A 19,203-nucleotide genomic window follows, 5' to 3' on the forward strand; every position below is an offset into this window, starting at 1 on the left:
TCCCTAGTACCACAACCTCTTCTAAATCCAGCCTGCACATCTGGCAGTTCTCTGTTCCAAACATTTTTGGATAATTTTCAGCAGAACCTTGCTTGCATGTGATATTAATGATATTGTTTGATAATTTCCGCACTCTGTTGGGTCACCTTTCTTTGGAATGGGAACAAATATGGATCTTTTCCAGTCAGTGGGCCAGGTGGCTGTCCTCCAGATTTCTTGGCACAACTTAGTACATCCAGGGCAGTGTCTTATGTGTTGAAATATGTCAATTGGTATGCCATCAACTCCTGGAGCCTTGTTATCTGCCAATTTCTTCAGAGCAATTTGAACTTCCTCCTTCATCACCATAGGCTCTTGCTCATATGTCATTTCATGAAATTCCTCTGTGTAAGCCAATTCCTTCTGATACAGTGACTCTGTGTACTCCTTCCATCTTCTCTTGATACTTCCTGGATCATTTAACATTATACCCAAAGTGTCCTTATGTATTGCCACCCGTGGCTTGAATTTGTTTTTCAGCTCCTTCAGCTAAAGAGACTCTTGAGTGAGTTCGGCCCTTTTGATTTTCTGACTCCAGCTCTCTGCACTTTTCATTACAGTATCTTGCTTTGTCGTCCCGAGCTGCCTATTGAAATTTTTGTTCAGCTCTTTGATTTCTTGGTTTCTCCTTTTAGCTTTGGCTTCTTGGCGCTCTAATGCAATACTCAAGACTCTCATCTGACATCCATCTTGGTCTTTTCTTCTTTTTCAGCCTTTGTAACGATCTTTTGCATTCTTCATGGATGATTTTCTTCATATCCTCCCAGAGCTCATTTGGTTTATGCTCATTGGTGCTCAAGGCCTCAAACCTGTTCCTGAGATTTGAAATTCGAATGGGACAGACTTAAGGTCAAATTTTGGTTCCTGTGGACTTAATTTTCCTCATATGAGTAGTTGGTGGTCTGTCCTAAAACAGCACCCGGCCTGGTTTTCCCTGCTGATATTGAGCTTCTCCACCAAGTCTTTCCACAAATGTAATCGATTTGATTCCTATGCATGCCATCAGGTGAAATCCATGTGTATAGCCTGTGTTTATGCTTCTTATTAAAGGTAGGTTAGTGAAACAAGTGCAGTTCTTTTTTAAAAAAACAAAACACCACCAAACTTTCGTCTGCTGGTAATCAAAATGGCTAACAGGATAATGTTACCATAGACAATGCACTGTGCCATGGATTTCCTACACAGGCAGTCCCAGGCTATAAACATCCATTTCTGAATGAGTGCATTTGGTTCTCACTTAGCCTTCCTTTAGTGTCATAAAAGGCTTAAAGCACTCAAATGAATGCAGCGTAAGTGAAGGTGATAATGAGAAATTTTAAGGGTTGGCTCAGTCTTCTCAAAAGGGAGGACAGATTTACAGAACATTAAATGTCAAGTACATGTCTGTAAGTAAAGGATTTCCAACTCAGGGACTACCTGTATATTCACGGAAGCACAACTCTGTAGACTCCTAATAATGTATTCATTTGTTAAAATGAATTATAGGAGCATAGATGTTTGCTTTTTTCCACTTTTTAAATCTTATAAATATTTTATAATTTTCTTAAAATAAGGGAAAAAGTTCATTTTAATGGAATTTTGTAACTCTGAAATTATTAAGTCAGCTAAACATACCTGACATGTTTAGCAACAAAGATGACAATTTTAGTACATGGTTAAATAATACTGAAAATGTTTTTTTTCCTAAAAATCAAGTAGCTATTTCAAGACATTTTCTGGTTTCCTTGTTCGTTTTCTAAATGGAACTTGGCAAGTAGAGAAAAAGGAAAACAGAATCTTTAAGCTTTGAATGCATGTCCCTTAGTCACTGCTGTGAAGCTGGGATTGATTCATAGCTGACCAACCAGCTGGTTTTTGGATGGTCTTTACCACTGAGCCACCAGAGGTCCATGTCACTAGTCAGCTTAAAAAGAAAGCTCAAGTAGTAGAAATGAGAGAGGAAAGGAAGAAAAGTATGCAGGCTGAAAACTGATAGTATGACTCTGTGGATAATGCAGGACAAATACATTATGGTTACTCCCTCATATCCTATAGATGGAAAAAAGCCAACGGCACTTTGAACTGACATTTCTGACCATTCCCAACCACAAGTTTTAGGTAATTCTAATCTTTCTTTTTTCATTATATGACAGTGGCTTCATTAATAATTGTTGGCCACATGGAAGACTTCAAAGAAAGGAATTGCTTTTGGATATATTATTAATGTGTATATAAGATAAATCCATTAGGGTGCCTAGACACAAAGCTTTGGGAAGGGTAGCTATTACCTGAATCATGTTCTTTGGAATACTCAGAACAGGATATGCAGTTTGTATTTTTGGAGCAACATAGGACAAGTTAGGTTTTCTGTTTATTTTATAAGCACTGAGTGCACGGAAAGTGAAAGCAAAGGACAAAAGCTCCCTTTGTTCATGGCCCATATTTCAGGTTATTTTCCTGAAATTACCAGTCCTGGCCAGTCGCTTCATTTTTCTCTTGGTTGCCAGACATTGTTATTCATATTATTTCTGTATAAGAGATTTTTAAGAAGACCAGGGTATAATTTTCTTACATTAGGGAAAAAGGCACAATTACAAAGCAAAAATATACCTTCGGCTTTATTCATGTATGTCTGCTACAAATTGAAGGATATTGAGAGTATTTGAAAACAAAGGCAAACATTGAATAAAAGCTTACTACTTTCAGTGGATTGGAAACAAATGATCATAAATAAAGGCCTGTGATACACCGAATCCTAATTAGGGGAAATAAGTGGAAGTAGTATATGATACTCAACCTGACTCTGGGAGGGAAAAATGTTTCCATGAACTGGTACCATGTCAGAGTCAAGAGAAATTGTAAAAACAATTGAAATTAAGTGACTAATGTTCCCCAAACCTTACTTTATTTCCTCTCCTTTCTCTACAATTAAAAAATATCTCCTCAAAAAAAAAAAAAAAATCTCCTCAAACTCACTGCTATCAAGTCCGTTCGAACTCAGTGACCCTGTATGAGGTCCTAAAATCTAAAGTACTTCCATGAGCATTTAGAGTAAGATCTTAAAAAGACAAAAGCCAATTTACTAATTCAGAAGGAGATAAGAAAGGAAGGAAATGGGTTTGATGGGTGTCACAAATTGTCCCCCCTAAATATGTATATGTAAAGAAGGTGGGGTGCATGTTACATGGATCCTTAAGATTTGATAAAAAAATTCTAATAATTAAGGATGGACTGTAACCCTTTTAATCCCATTATAGCTCTGATCCTATGTAAGAGGAATTTCCTGGGGAGTGGCCTGCAATACCATTGATCTCCAAAGAGATAACCACTCTCTTCCTATGTGATTTATTCCCTCTGAAAACCGTCTAAAGGGTCAGCTATGAGTGGGTTCCAGTGTGATGGTACATAAATGAGAAGTTAGGAAGTATCCTCCTGTGTGATGTTCTGCCTCAGAAAGGCCACACTGGAAGGTCAGCTCTGACTGGTCAACACACAACAAAGTATATTCACTTGTATCTGTTATAGCACTTTTGTACTATCAAGTTGGAACCTAATCATTAGACGGTCCTTCATTGGGTTTTCAGAGGCAGTAAGGGGAAACTGCCCATCTTCTCTAACAGTAGCTGGTGGATTTGAACTGCATGTCTTTACGTTGGTAGCACAATTTCTTATCACTAAGCCACCAGAGCTCTACTAGATAATATATATTATAGCACTACTAGATAATAAAGACAATGAATAAGCAAACAACTTACGGCTGGTAAGTTTGAAAAAGAACAAAGAATTTGGGGCAGTAGCAGAAACCCTTCAGGAAAGCCTCACTGCTTAACCATGTCTTGACTTGGTGCAAATTAACTTCTCTGAAGGGAGACACTGAATATTTGAAATCAAAGGCAAAGTTTGATTTTGTCAGTAAAATGAGGTGGTTATTATATGCCACTGAATCAATTCTGACACATGGTGGCCCTATTGGACAGAATAAGAGTCCCTCATAGGATTTCCTAGGCTGAAATCTTTCTAGGAGCCGATCAAGTTATCCTCCAGAGCTGCTGTGGGGTTGATATTATTATTAGATGTCATCAAGGTGAGTACCACTCATAGCAATCCTATAAACCATAGACATAAACCCGGTCCTATCCTGTGCCAACCTTATAATCTCTGACACACTCAAGCCTATTGCTGCAGTCACTGTGTTGATCCACCTACTTGAGGGGCTTCACCTTCCTAAGCATGATGTCCTTCTCCAAGGAACAGATTCTCCTAGCAATATGCCCACACCTACTGCTTGACTTCCACCAGGTCTCCTGGGATTAAAGAACCCAGTGCCTAGTCTGTAATCAGTAATTGACGTTCTATATTATTTGACATTAATATGTATTTATGTAACATTAATATTGGTGGTGGTGGTAGGTATCACTGAGTCGGCTCTGGTTCATAGTGACATGATGCAGCAGAGGGAAGTCCTGCCTGACTCCACACTGTCCTCATAATTGACGCTGCAGTGACTGTGTCAATCTAAACAGTGATTAGAAACGCTGACTCTTCACTGGACCAAACATGGTATATCTTTCTCCAGGAATTGGCCCCCCTGATAACATGCCCCAAGTAGATGAGTTGAAGTCTCACTATCACACCTTTGAAGGAGCATTCCAGTGACAGATTTTATTATTTTCTTGCCAGTGTATGGTGTATTCAATATTCTTCAATACCACAGTTCACAGGCAACAATTCTGGGTCTTCCTTATTCACTATCCAACTTTCATATACAAATGAGGTAACTGAAAACCATGGCTTGAGTCAGGCACACCTTAGACCTCAAAATTATGAGGTCTTAAAAATTTTAATATTTTTATTAATGAAAGTTTCCATTCATTCATTTTTGCACATTTTTATCCCTGACCACCCTCTCCCCAGTTTTTAAACTTTGAAAGAGCTCCTTATGTGTAAGGAAAATATTTAACCTTTGGTAATGTGAACAAATGAGGATTTATATTTGGATTAAAACAATTATTCCGAGCAAATAAAAAGCAAGTTGCTATTTCAAAGGAAGAATCAGAAGGAATTAGCTCTTAATTTGAATAAATAGTATAAAGAAAATACAAAAAATATTTTTAATTAAAACTACTGGCAAAATGTAAATTGATGAGAGACTAAAATTTTTTTATTATTAATTTCAATGAAAATTTACAGACTTTGGATTTGCATTCATTGTTGCACATTTCTCCCTGCTCACCACTGCCCCTGAGTACACTCTTCTCTTTGAAAAGTAAAAGAAAAATTCTTTCATTGTTTTACAATTCCTCCCCCCAGGTCCACTATGCAGCCTTCGTTCTGGACTCCTGTCATGACAAAAATACCTAATCACATATCCCTTTTAAACAGGTTTTCTCCCTCATCTGTTTCAATGCAGTACACATTATTTATCCCATATTTCTCAGTCTCCTCCCAACCCTAATGTCACTCCTGTTTTACAACAGTGGCACCATGCAGTATATGTCCTTTTGTGACTGAGATACATCACTTAGCATAACACTTGGCATAATGTCCTGCATAATGTCCTTCAGGGTCACCCATTTTGAATAATATTGCATGAGTTCCTTGTTTCTCAAGGCAGCATAGTACTCCATTGTGTGAATATACAACAGCTTCTCTATCCATTCATTTGTTGATGGGCACTTAGGTTTTTTCCAACTCCTTCCTATTGTGAACAAAACCGCAACAGACATGGGTGTGCATATATCTGCTTGGATGTCAGTTATGGTCTCTTTGGGGTACATACTCAGTAGTGGAATTGCTGGGTCAAATGGTATCTCTATTTGCAACTTTTTAAGAAAGCGCCATACTGCCTTCCACAGTGGTTGCACCATTTTACACTTCCACCAACAGTGAATAAGGGTTCCAGTCTCTCCACAACCTCGCCAGCATTTGTTGCTTGCTACTCTGTTAAATTTTGCTCTTCTGACTGGGGTGAGATGATATAGTTATTTTGATTTGCATCTCTCTTAGAGATAGGGATTTTGAACATTTCTTCATGTGCTTGGTGGCCATCTAAATGTCTTCTTTGGTGAAGTCTGTTCATATCCTGTGCCATTTTTTCGATTGGATTATTTACCTTTATCTTGTGGTGCTTAAGTATTTTATAAATTCTAGATATAAGTCCCTTATCTAACATGTCATTCCCAAGTACTTTTTCCCAGTCTGTGGCTTCCATTTTTACCCTGTTGGAGAAGTTTTTGGATGTGCAAAGGGATTTGATTCTTAGAAGGTTCCATTCATCTATTTCCATCTTCTCCTGGTTGTAAATGATGAGAGACGTTTATTGTGTGCTGGTAAATTGATTTCAACTCATGCCCTGTAGGACATGGCATGCCTGCCACCCTCTGAGGTTTCCTAGCTTGAGACCTTTATAGTAGCAGGTTGCCTGGTCTCTTTTCCCATAGAACAATTGGTGTGTTTGAACTCCTATGTCATTTTTGTTGTTATGAGCTGTTGAGTCACTTGCAACTCATACTCTATGTACAACATCCCTAAACCCTGCTCTATCCTGTGCCACCCTTACTGTCTTTGACACACATACCCCCATTTCCTCAGTCACTAATTCAGTCCGTCTCATCGAGGGCCTTCCTTTCTTCCACTGTCCCTCCACCCTCCTAAGCATGATGTCCCTGTCCAACCTCTCTCTGGTCCCTCCTGACAATATGCCCAAAGTATGTGAGATGGAGCTTCAGAATCCTTGCCTCTAAGGAGCAGTCTGGTTTCACCCTCTCTATTTGTTCTCTTAGCAGTCCATGGAATGTTCAATACTTTTCTCCAGCACCACAACTCAAAGACATCAATTCTTCTATCATCCTTAGTCACTGTCCAGACCTCTGATACATAGCAAGTAATTGCGAAGACCTTGGCCTGGATCAGGAGCACCTTAGACTCTAGACTGACATTGTTCCTTTTTAGTATCCTGGAGAGGTCCCTGACATCAGATTTTCCCAATGCAATCTGTCTTTTGATTTTTCTGCCCAGGATATCAGTTTTTATGTGTTCCATTTCATTTCAAGAACTTCCAGTTTCCCTGATCTCATGACTTCATACCTTCCATGTTCCACTTTAGAGTTCTACTATATCAGTGGCTGAAATTTTACTCTATCCACGTCATTAAGGTACACTCTTCTCCGAGGAGGCTTCCCTAGCTGTATTTTGAATGGTTTCCAACTTGAGGGGCTTGTCCTCTGGCACATATCAGATAATGTTAAGCTGCCATAATAGGATGTTTAAGGGCCGATTAGTTCACCACTTAACTGTCAGCTTGCTTGTGTATTACTCTGATGCTAGAGGCTATGCCACCAAACACTCACAAGGGAAATGACAGCCCCCATACCCCACACCTCAGAAGAGGGTCTGACTCCACACAAGCTCCCATTTTCAGCAGTTTCCAGATTAGGAAAGTCTAGGATGTAGGTCTGACTATCCACTTCTGAAATAATCTCAAAAACTTCAAATTTATTGCCTTCTTAAACTGACTCACAGTTCTCTCCAGGGTTTTCTGAGGCTATAAATCATAGAATAGGAAACTGTGGATTCCAGTTGTCAGAGGTCATAACTTTGGGTTAGCAGCACAACTGCCTATAGACTTTGTCACCAGAGTTATACAGACTATAGCACCAGAACTCATTCTGAAATAATCTCAATGTCATTGAGATGGAAGTGATTTTCCAGCAGGTTTTCAGGAGGAAGACTCAACAACCTGCATTATGGAGATGACTAGCTGAAACTGAGGAGAGCCTAAAACATTTGCTACAGAGGGTCAAGGACTGTAGTTTGCAAAATGGATTGAAGCTCAATATCAAGAAAATGAAGATTTTTACCACTGGGCCAATTGGCAGCATCATGATTGATGGAGAAGAGATTGAGGTTGTTAACAATTTTAGCTTGCTTGGTTCCAAAATCAACATTCTTGACACCAGTAGTCAGTATATCAAAAGAAGAATTGCATTAGGAAAATCTGCTGTCAGATACCTCTCCAGAATGCTCAAGGGCAAGGATATCAGTGTAGAGACAGGTGCACCTGATCCAGGCCATGGTCTTCACAATTACTATGTGTCAGAAAGCTGGGCAATGACCAAGGATGAGAGAAGAATTGATACCTTTGAGTTTTGGTGCTGAAGAACAGTATTTAACATGGACTGCCAAGAAAACTAACAGGTCCGTCCTAGAGAGGGTGAAACCAGGCTGCTCCTTGGAGGCAAGAATTTTGAGACATCATCTAACATACTTTGAGTATGTAGCTAGGAGGGACCAGTCTCTGAAAAAGGATATCATGTTTGGAAGGGTCGAGGGACAGCAGAGTAGAGGAAGACCCTCGATAAGATGGACGGACACAATAATTGGGATAATAAGGGTGTGTCAGAGACAGTAAGATTGGCTCAGGATAGAGTAAGGTTCAGAGCTATTGTGCATAGAGATGTTATGAGTTGTAGTCGACGACACATAACAACAACAAAAGATTACATGGGAGATCAGTCATATTTTCTTGGAGCATCTGGTGGATTTGAACCATTTGCCTGTTGGGTGACAGCATCACTCCTAATCCACTAGGCTACCAAAGCTCCCTGTAATGTTGCTGAGTACAACTCCTAGCAACCCTATAAATAACAGATCTAAACCTTATTCTATCCTGTGCCAGTCTCATCATCTCTGACATCCTTAAGCCCATAGGTGCAGTCATTGTATCAATCTACCTCTCTGAGGGTCTTCCTCTTCTGGGCTGTGTCCACACTGATGTCCCTTTCCAAGGAACAGTCCCTCCTAAACAACATGCCCAATATATGTAAGACGAAGCTCTGTCATCCTTGCCTCCGAGGTGCAGTCTGGTTGTACTTTCTCTAAGATATATCAGTTCATTCTTCTGGCAGTAAATATTCAGTCAACATCAAGAAAACAAAGATTCAGGGGAGCTCTGGTGTCCTAGTGGCAAGAAGCTGCACTGCAATCCCAGAGGCGGACAGTTCAAATCCACCAGATGCTCTGCCGGGAAAGGAGGGACAATCTCCTCCTGTACCAGTCAGATCCTATTTGACGGTACACACACACACACACACACACACACACACACAAACAATAAAAAATTAAAAAAAAAAGAAAACAAAGATTCTCACCATTAGGTCGATTGCAAGTATCATGATAAATGGTGAAGAGATTTGGATTGTTAACAGCTTTCATTTGCTTGGCTCCACAATCAACATATTTGGTATAGGCAGCCAGGAAATTAAAAGACAAATTGCATTGGCAAAGTCTGCTGTCAGAGACCTCTCCAAAGTACTGAAGAGCAACGATGGCAGTCTAGAGACTATGGTGCCCCTGATCCAGGCCATAGTCTTTGCAATTACTTGCTATGCATCAGAAAGCTGGACAATGACCAGGGATGATAGGAGAATTGATGCCTATGAGCTGTAGTACTGGAGAAAATGATTGAATATACCATAGACTGCTGGGAGAACAATCAGGGTGGTCCTACAGAGGGTGAGACCAGGTTGCTCCTTGGAGACAAGGATTCTGAAGCTTTGTCTGACATACTTTGGACATGTTGCAAGGAGGGACCAGACCTTGGAGAAGGACATCATGCTTGGGAGAGTAGAGGAACAGTGCAAGAGCAGAAGATTCTCGATAAAATGGATTGATTCAGAGACTAGAGTAAATGGGGAGTAGGTGTACCAGACAGTAAGACTGGCACAAGATAGGTTTTAGGATTGTTGTACATAAGTTCGCTATAAGTCGCAGGCAACTAGACAGCACATAACAACAACATTCAGTACACTCTTCCAATATCACAACTGAAAAGCATAGATTGTTCTTCTTTCATCTTCTTCACTGTCCAACTTTGAGACATAATAGCAAGTGATTGAAAAGACCATGGCCTGAAACAGAGACGCCATAGATTTTAAACTGACACCATTGCTCCTTGGTATAACAGAAGTGGTCCTTGACAGCAGACATTCCTATGATATGACCTCTGAAGTAAGAGGCCCGTGGAAAGTATGAAAAGCTCTTTTTAGTTCCTTGATTCTCAAAAACAAACTATTATCTCTAAAGTTATTTTTTCCATTTAACTGATAACCTCAGACAAACGTTAGCCGAGTTACTCACACAACTTTATGACGCCCATCCATACAAACCTACACAGCTGATATTTGGGCAACTACACACTTTATGTGTTTGCAAAATATTTTGTGGGAAAATAATCCAGATTTAATAAAGTGTTTTTTTAAAAAAAAGCTACTTACGGAAAAATCACTCCCAATAGAAGATATTCCCTTAGGTCCTCAAATCAAAATTACTTTCAGTGTTGTTTTGTCTTTTTTAACAACTATCTCAAAACCTGCAAAAAAACAGTGGAGCAGAGACGCTCGCAGAGGTAGGCAATTGTAGGATGTTCTCTGCGAGGACAGCCCGGAGGATTCTGGGAGTTGTAGTCTTTCGGCGCATTCCTGCGTAAAGCTTTGGGAGAAGCTGACTACTCTCCCAGAAACCTCTGCGGCTTCTCGCCAGGAACAGACTTCCTGGGACGCCAAGAGCCAGAGGCTAAAGAGAGGCTCCACTGTGTGGGCGAGCGAACTGCGCTGGGTGGAAGGAGCAGGTAGGTGTGGTTAAAGGCGTTCTGATTTCTGGCTCTTTTTTTGTGTAAGTAGTTGAGAATTCAGTGTGAAATAATGAAATCGAGGGGATTCAGGAACACGGGGAAAAAATGGTGACCGCGTTAGCGAACGTGAGAGTTGAGTGAGTTGTTTGATTAAGCTCTTCAGAATGATTTTGTACACAGGAATGTGGAATTTATCTTGGGAGCAGCCAAGAGCTGGGAACTTGGCTGGTCGCGGCTTGGAGTGTGGAGCTGCAGGTTGCTATTTCTGAATAACCAGCTGATGCTGATTGTGTAATGATGACCTGCTCCCACTCAGTGTTGCAGGGATGGGCTTGCTCACACTGTTGCGGTTTCTTTCCATTGGCTCTAACCAGGAAAGCTTGGGTTTGGAGTCCCCCCGCCCTCAGCTCTGGTGTTCCTAAGGACACCAGCTTAAAGAGAGAGGAGGGGTGAGGAGGGAGAGTGAATGCTGGTTGCCCTGGAAGCTTGGATTGTGCTTTTAATTTTTTTCCCCTCTGAATCCAAAGCTGTGCATTATTAGCTTTGATTGAGCCCGTCAGGATGTAGCGTACCCACTTAGGGTAATTTCTCGGGCTTCTTATTATGTGCTATTATTTGGAAGCTAGCTTCTCAGAGTTTGGAGTGAGCAGCTTTGTTTGTTACCAACTCAAGAAACACACATTTGGAAGAACAAACAAGCAAAAAAAGTAATTGAAATTTCATTTAGGCACTGTTTTGGAAAGCATTTTCTATAATAATAAGGCTCGTTATAAACGCCTTAATCCAGGAAGCTCTCCCGCGTTTACAAGTTTTATGCTCATCACACCTGTTTGAGATAAATAGACTTGAAGAGGAAGTAGCTGGTGCTTGAAATAGATAAACGAAGCATTTTTAAATGGCAGGCTGAACCATGGGTGGAAATAGCCACTCAAAAAAAGCATTCTGGTTCTAAATACCAGGATGCATACAGCAGCTCGGTCTTGCCTGGTTTTTGTCAGCATTGTAAGGAGCTACTAACCCCGAGGTAGTTCCTGTCTGGAGGTTCGAATCCAGTTAGCTGCTGTGTGGGAGAAAGATAGTCTGTCTCCTCCCATGTGATTTACTGGCTCTCAAAACCTACTGGAAGGCTAGCTATAGATCACTTCTAACTTGATGGTAATGAGTTTGGGTGTTTTTTATTCTTTTTAAAAAGTAGTGCTGGTGGAGCAGTGCTTACTGCTGGCTGCTAACCAGAAAGTTGACAGAAGGCTGACAGTTCAATCCTGTCCAGGTGCTACTTGGGAGAAAAGACCTGGCACTCTGTTCCCATAAAAATTACAACTCAATGGGTAGTTTTCTTCTGTCACTTTGTGTGGTTATGAGTGGAAATTTGAATGGCACTTCACAACATATTTTAAAAATGAAAAAAGAAGCAATTTCTGGTGCTTCAAAGAAAACTGTAGTAGTTTCCCCCCTCCTTCATTATAATTATGAAAAGGATCTTAAAATTCAGTGTTGTTGTTGTTAAGGGCCGTTGAGTCGTAGGGACTCATAGGAACCCTGTGAACAAAAGACTTGAACACCTGTATAACTTTCATCATTTCTCCAAGTTCATAGAGTTTCCAGAGGCAAATTATTTCGGAAGTGGGCACCACTCCTGCTTCCAAGCTTGTTTTAATCAGGGAGTTCCACCAAACACTAAAATTCAATAAATACTGGTAATTTCTTTTCAGGATAATAAAGTGACTTCTTCCTTTTTCTTCTGTATGTCAAATCACAAAGTGAGTATTGTTTTTCTCTACCTTCCTTATAAATAAATGATACATGGATTTAAGGGTAAACATCTTTTTTTTAAAACACTTTGAAACCTAAAGTCAGCAGTTTGAACCCACCAGCCTCCATGAGATGATTATGTGGCAGCCAGCCTTGGAAATCCTATAAGCCAGTTCTATTCTGCCATGTAGAGTTGAGTCAAGATTGCAATGCTGCTGACTTTTTTTTAAATTTCATTGATTTTAGATAATTGTTAATGGTGGTTTTTTTTTTTTAATTTCATGTGAATTCACACTTAGAGAATTTATACCAATTTTTACTATTTCTTTAGGTCCACATTGTGTCTACTCTGCTGTTGATGTGCATATATTTCTTCTTACATGATTAAAATTATTTTAGAATTATCAGATATCTCATAGGGTAAGTACAATTTTTTGCATATCTATTCCTTCTTTCCTTCCTGCCATCATATATTATACAGTAGTGGCACTTTCTTTTTTCTCCTTCCAACATAATTAAGGTATAAGATAGATTTCCTTTTTGAGTGCAGTGTTGTGTTCTTTTTTCCTCAAAATGTAAGTAGAAGAGACCTCTATTGCTGTCATCCAGAATTAATTTAGCAACTATCAGATATGTGTTCTTATACAGCTGTTTCTCACAATTTCCCTGATGACATGCTCCCAACCACTACTCCTGTTCCAGACTCGTTTGAACTCTCATTCAAAACCACAGAAGAAAATTCCTTTGAAAACATTTTTTATTGGAAATGATAGTTCTGATAACCTTTACTTGTGTATCAAATCATGTCTATCTGAAATTTTATTCTCTGAAGGTCCCAGTAGAATAGACAATCAAATGACAAATGTGACGTGGTTGTTTTGAAGCCAACTCCACATTTGATTTGGTCTATAACTCCTCCAAAGAGAATGTTCTATTGTTATTGTCATGACTGTAATCATCACTGTTTACTGAAAGTCCAGATGAAAATCATGTGCCTGGCTAAAGAGAGTAGATCAGTCAGTCTTCTTACTGATTTACAGTTCTTTAATTTACGGAAGCTTCTATTTGTGACCCTATTCTGGTTAGCAAAGGCTTTATTACTCATGATCTTATACACTTTGTGGGGCATTTTATATATGAAAATGTAGAGATTCAGAATAGATAGGTGACTTGCTAAGTCTGTAAATGGCGAAAAATGACTGACATTTGGATCTTAGTCAATATCAGGTTTCCTTCACAGATGAAATCAAGTCTGCATATGTGTGTGTATGTATAATAGCTCAAAGCTGTCACTCAGCTAGTGTTCATAAGAGATCATTAGATTTGTTAAAATGTGTTCCATACTCCCTAAAATATAATGGATCAATTAGCATTGAAAAATAAGCATTAATTTTCTATTTAACAACGTAAATGATGGTTATACATATAATCCTTGGTAGCTGGAATACACTGAAATCAGAATAACTATTTCTGTGGACAAGATTGTGGAAAAAGTTAGTCTCGGTTGACATGGTTAAGAGACTGGCTTTATGAAGAGCCTCATAATTCTCATAAAACAAGCTAAAACTGAAGAAAAATCAAATCCACATGAGTCAAAATCTTTACTATATCACACCTGAATTTTGAGATTATTTTAAAAATAGATTTGTCTTATTTATTACTAATCAATGAGGATTAGATGAGTCGTGATAAATGAAGCAAGTGGTAATTTAAAAATCAGGAATAAAAGAAAATACCTAAATTGATGTCAGATGGACTCTGAAACTTGCTCTAGGATGTTGAGAAGTTAAAGTGAAAGGAAGAAATGATGAAGTAAGCTGAATAGTGTTTCAAATAGTTTCTGGGAGAGACAGTAAAAGTATTATAATGAAATGTGTAAAGACTGAATTAGAAAACTAAACAGGAAGAACTAGTTGGCATTTCTCAAGCCAAAAAAACTGCAGAAAAAAAATTTAAGCCTCACATTGTAATTTGAAAGATTCTTAAGGTAAAATGATGAATGACTTGGGAAGCATCAAAAGAAGAGGAAAGGAATACACAGAATCAGTGTACCAAAAAGAACTAGTCAGTGTTCGGCCATTTCAGGAGGTAGCATGTGATCATGAGCCAGTGGTATTGAAGAAAGATGTCCCACGTTGCACTGAAGGCATTGGTGAAAAATAAGTGTTCAGAAATTGATGGAATACATGGAGGAATGTTTCAGCAGAAAAATAATACTGAACATGCTCACTCATCTATGTCAAGAAACTTGGAATACTGAGACCCAGCCAACCACCTGGGAGAGATCTATAGTTGTGCCCATTCCCAAGTAAGATGATCCATTAGAATGCAGAAATTACAATATTGGTATGGTACAATGAACACTCTTGGTACCAACAGCCAGGAAATCAAAAGACAAATTGCAGTGGAAAAGTCTTCTGTCGTGGACCTCTCCAGAGTACTGAAGAGCAGTGATGACAAGTCTAGAGCCTAAAGTGCTCCTGATCCAGGCATGATCTTCAAAATTACTAGGTGTGCATCAGAGAACTGGACAGTGAAACATTTGAGCTGTGGTGCTGGAGAACAGTATTAAATGTACCATGGACTGCTAAGAGAACACACTGTTCCAGAGAGGGTGAAACTAGGCTGCTCCTTGGAGACTAGGATTTTGAAGCTCCATCTCACATACTTTGGGCATGTTGCCAGAAGGAACCAGTTCTTGAGAAGGACATCATTCTTGAAAGGGTGGAGGTACGGTGCAAGAGAGCAAGACCCTGAATGAGATGGATTGACTCAGCAACTGGAGAATGGAGGTAGGTGTTGGAGAAAATGAAATTGGCTCAAGGTAGACCAGGGTTCAGAGCTGTTGTATATAGAGTCGCTATGAGTTGCAAGTGACTCAGCAATACATCACAACAACACGTTAGTATCACGTGCAAGTAAAATATTGCTGAAGATTATTAAAAACCAGCTAGAACAGTACATGATGGAGAACATCCACAAGTTCAAATAGTATTCAGAAGAGCCTGTAGAATGAGTCATTGTTAATGTTAGATGGATCTTGATTGATAGCAGAGAATACCAGAAAAATGTTTACCCGTATTTTATTGACAATGCAAAGATATTTGTGTGCATCAGAAATTATGAATAACACTGAGTGGAAATTCCAGAACATTTAATTGTGCATTTGCAGAACATGTACATGGACCAAGAGACAGGCTTGAACAGAGCAAGAAAATGGTTTAAAATTAGGAAAGGTATGTAACAGGATTGTGTTCTTTCATTCAGACATAATCCTTTTATATGCTGAGTAGTTACGTGAGAAGGCGAATGATAAGAAGAAGAAGTTGGCATCAAGATTGGCGGAAAACTCATTAACAGTCTATAATATGCAGATGCCACAACCTTGGCTTCTGGATTATTACACCTTTCAATATGTATTACATCTCAACATTTAAAAAAAACAAAACTTCACAACTGGATCAAGAAGCGTCTTCATGATAAATGAAGAAAAGATTGTAGTTGTCAAGGGTTTTGCTTGGACCCACTGTCAGTCAGCACCCATGGCAGCAGTAACCAAGAAATCAAATGACATTTTCCCTTGACAAATGCACTGCAAATAATGGCTTTAAAGTGTTGAAAAGCAAAGATGTCATTTTAGGATGTACCTGATAGTTATTGTTTTGTTGTATGCATATAAAAGCTGGACAATGAATAAAAAAGACTGGAGAAGAATAAATGCCTTTAAACTATGGTGTTAATGAAAAGCATTGAATATGTAAAGAACTGTCAAAATATCTTAGAGTATAGCCAGAATACTCCTGTTAGGCTTTGTCTCGTGTACTTTGGGCATATTTTCAGGAAGGATCAGTTCCTAGAGAAGGACATCATATTTTGTAGAGAAATCATGAAAAAAAGAGGAAGATCCTCAATGAGCTAGAGTGATAGGGTGGTTGCACCAGTGGGTTCAAGCATAACAGCTCTTGTGATGGTACAGATCCAGACTGTTCTGGCCTGTTGTACTGTGAGTCAGAATTGACTGGGTGACATACACCTGGTAACAACCACAAATTTGACATATTAACCACTTTTAATGGACAGTTGTTATGTGCTGTCAAGTCAGAACCAGGTCATACCTGACAGTGGGTTTTCAGAGACTGTAAATTGCACAGGAGAAGATTGCCCATCTTTCTCTTGTGGAGCAGCTGGTGGTTTCAAATTACATACCTTTGGTCTGGCAGTGCGGCTCTTACTTTACCAGTTGTCCACCAGAACCTCCTTTAATGAACGGAGGAGTATGCAGTACATTTCTATTAGACTGAAGTGGATTGCCTTCCTAGCTAGCATTGAAGTTAACCAGTGTTGCCAAATTTAGGTATATATTTCCAGAACATAATCTGTAGGTAAGTTTTAAGAAAAACCTCATGTTCTCTTATTTGATGTTTCTGTGGGAAGAAAATTAATTTTGCTTTTGAAAAAAGGGAGAGATATTTGGCCAGTAAGCCGCCCGGAACACGGGTCTGGAAGAACATAGGATAGGATGGATAATCCTGAATGAAATGAATAAATCTGATTCTGTAACAAATTTGAAATGTTCTGTGTTCTGACCAGACACAGGTAGACCCTCCATTTATTTATTTGTTCATTCATCAAGTAATTGCCTTCTGTGTACCAGTGTTGAACACAGGGAACAAAACAGAATGATCTCTGTCCACAGATTCACAAGCTGGTGGAAAAGATAAATACACAACAAGATAAATACCAAGCAAGATCCTTGCTTCCAGAGAACACGTAATAAGGTGCTACCAGAAATTATAACCCAGGGCCAAAGAAGAGGCTTAGCACTGACCTTCCTGGGTTGTTTAAGCTATAGTTAAGAATTGGCTTGTAGCAACAAGTTTAAGTTTGGTACAGCAATTCAGTTTATTCTTGTTCAGCTCCTCTTCTGAGAATTTGCATTTCCACCCCAGAGATATTGAACCAAAGTCTGTATTTTCAACAAAAATCCTCAGGTGATTCTGTGTATATACATGTGTTGCATAACATCTGTTCAGGAATGTCCAGCCACATATCTCTGATCCCTTAAGATTATAACAGTTCAGAAATCTTGATCAAAGAATGAGACCTAGTGTCCCACATACTACATGCGTTTATGTTAGATCTCTTGTATATGTGTATGCCATGCGTGTAATGATACAGTACATAAACTCTGTAATACGTTATTGTATTGGTAGTTGTCCATTGCCATCAGGTCAGAACCGACTCATGGCTGACCTGTTACTGGTTTTCAGAGGCTATAAATTACACAAGATTTTCTCATCTTTCTCCTGTGGAGCGGCCATTGGATTCAAATTGTCCACCTTTAGGTTGGAAGGTCAACTCCTTACCCAGTAGGCCACAATAAATGACTGTTATTGGTTTGTGTGTATACTGTACTTAGTATCTAAAAAGTTTATTACATAACAGTGTGTACTTAGTCTATGTACAGCAGCATCCAGTCTTACATGCTAGTCTCTGCTTAATTTTCTTTTTAAAACATTACTGTTTTTAAACAGTAATCACGTTTTAAAGCCAGTATCAATGGCTCCCAAACACAGTAAAATTAGTGCCAGTGATAGCAGCTTCAAGTGGCAAAGAAGCATATATGGGAGTGAAATAGAATGTTATTAAACAACATGGAGACGGGCATTGATGAATGCTGTTGGTTGTAGTTTAGGTATATCACGCTTAACAGTCATGACAGTCTTAAAAATCAAACAGTTCTCCAAGCTGGTAAAAGGTCAGCTGTACTGAAAGCTACAAAGCTAACACAAATGTGAGCAGGCCTTAGATACAGAGAAATTGCTGATGATGTGGATTTAGGATTTCTCAGCACTTTAACAGTTACTGATAAAGCATGAAGCTTGTTCAAGATGCTTTAAAAAAAATCAGGACCAGACAACAATATGATGTTCACACAGTGTCCAAGTCACATAATGTTCTGTTTCATAAAATGTACATGACTATACATAAGAATCACCAGGCAATCATGTTAAACATAGGTTCTGATTCTAGAGTGGAAAGGCATATTCGACCAGGAGGTCAAACTATAACAAATTGATTTGAAGCCCTGTTGAGGACGGAAGAATTGTGTGAACGAACACCTTAACCAGATCAGAAAGTGTCAAATTTGGGAAGTGAAGAAAATCAGTATGGTTATGCAGAACAGATGGTGTAAGCTATGGAAAAGATTTAAAACTTTAGAGACAATTCTAAGGACAACAGGGAATCATTGGATGGGAAGAAGTAGGAATATGTGATTAAGTTTGCATTTGGAAAAAATAGTTCTGCACTCAAGATTGGAAGACAGTTTATTCTCTCACTATGAACAGATCCTATCCTGCAAAACAGCATTAACTCTTAAGTTTTTGATCACTAAATATATTCCTTCTCCCAACTTTTTGTATAAAAAATATTCTTTGCCTTTCATGGTTATATAACTTATAAAATCCGTGGTATATCAAGTTTAGGGTGTAGAAAGTGAAGTTTAAAGAACCTAGGACATTGATTTCACTGCTGAAGTTAAGTTTTATTTCAGGGAAAAAAGATTAATAGTATCTCTTCTGTAAAAAAAATGCTGTAGTATCTTTCTTGATCCTTATATAAATAGGACTTTGTCACTTTGAGGTTTTGACCTAAAAACGCTTCAGCAAAGCAAGTTCGGGGGACTGATGTAACACTTGTATTGATTTTGATGCAGGATAGATTTTAAACACACTCATACAGAAATAAATATTTAAAAAAAAAAAAGAAATATTGACCTACTTTCAGTATTAATTCATTAA

At 38.9% G+C, this 19,203-nt stretch overlaps 1 protein-coding gene across 1 annotated transcript in view; it reads left to right on the forward strand.

Moving 5' to 3' along the window:
* GTPBP10 (GTP-binding protein 10 (putative)) overlaps positions 1 to 19,203 on the forward strand; it is a 49,135-nt gene that overhangs the window by 23,731 nt on the left and 6,201 nt on the right. The window contains 1 exon segment of the mRNA XM_006903645.1: positions 10,507 to 10,645. Within this exon segment, the coding sequence (XP_006903707.1) occupies positions 10,507 to 10,645 (139 nt within the window).

Source organism: Elephantulus edwardii, unplaced genomic scaffold, assembly GCF_000299155.1.
Source record: "Elephantulus edwardii isolate Elephantulus edwardi_28Jun2011 unplaced genomic scaffold, EleEdw1.0 scaffold00098, whole genome shotgun sequence".
Taxonomy (NCBI): Eukaryota; Metazoa; Chordata; class Mammalia; order Macroscelidea; family Macroscelididae; genus Elephantulus; species Elephantulus edwardii.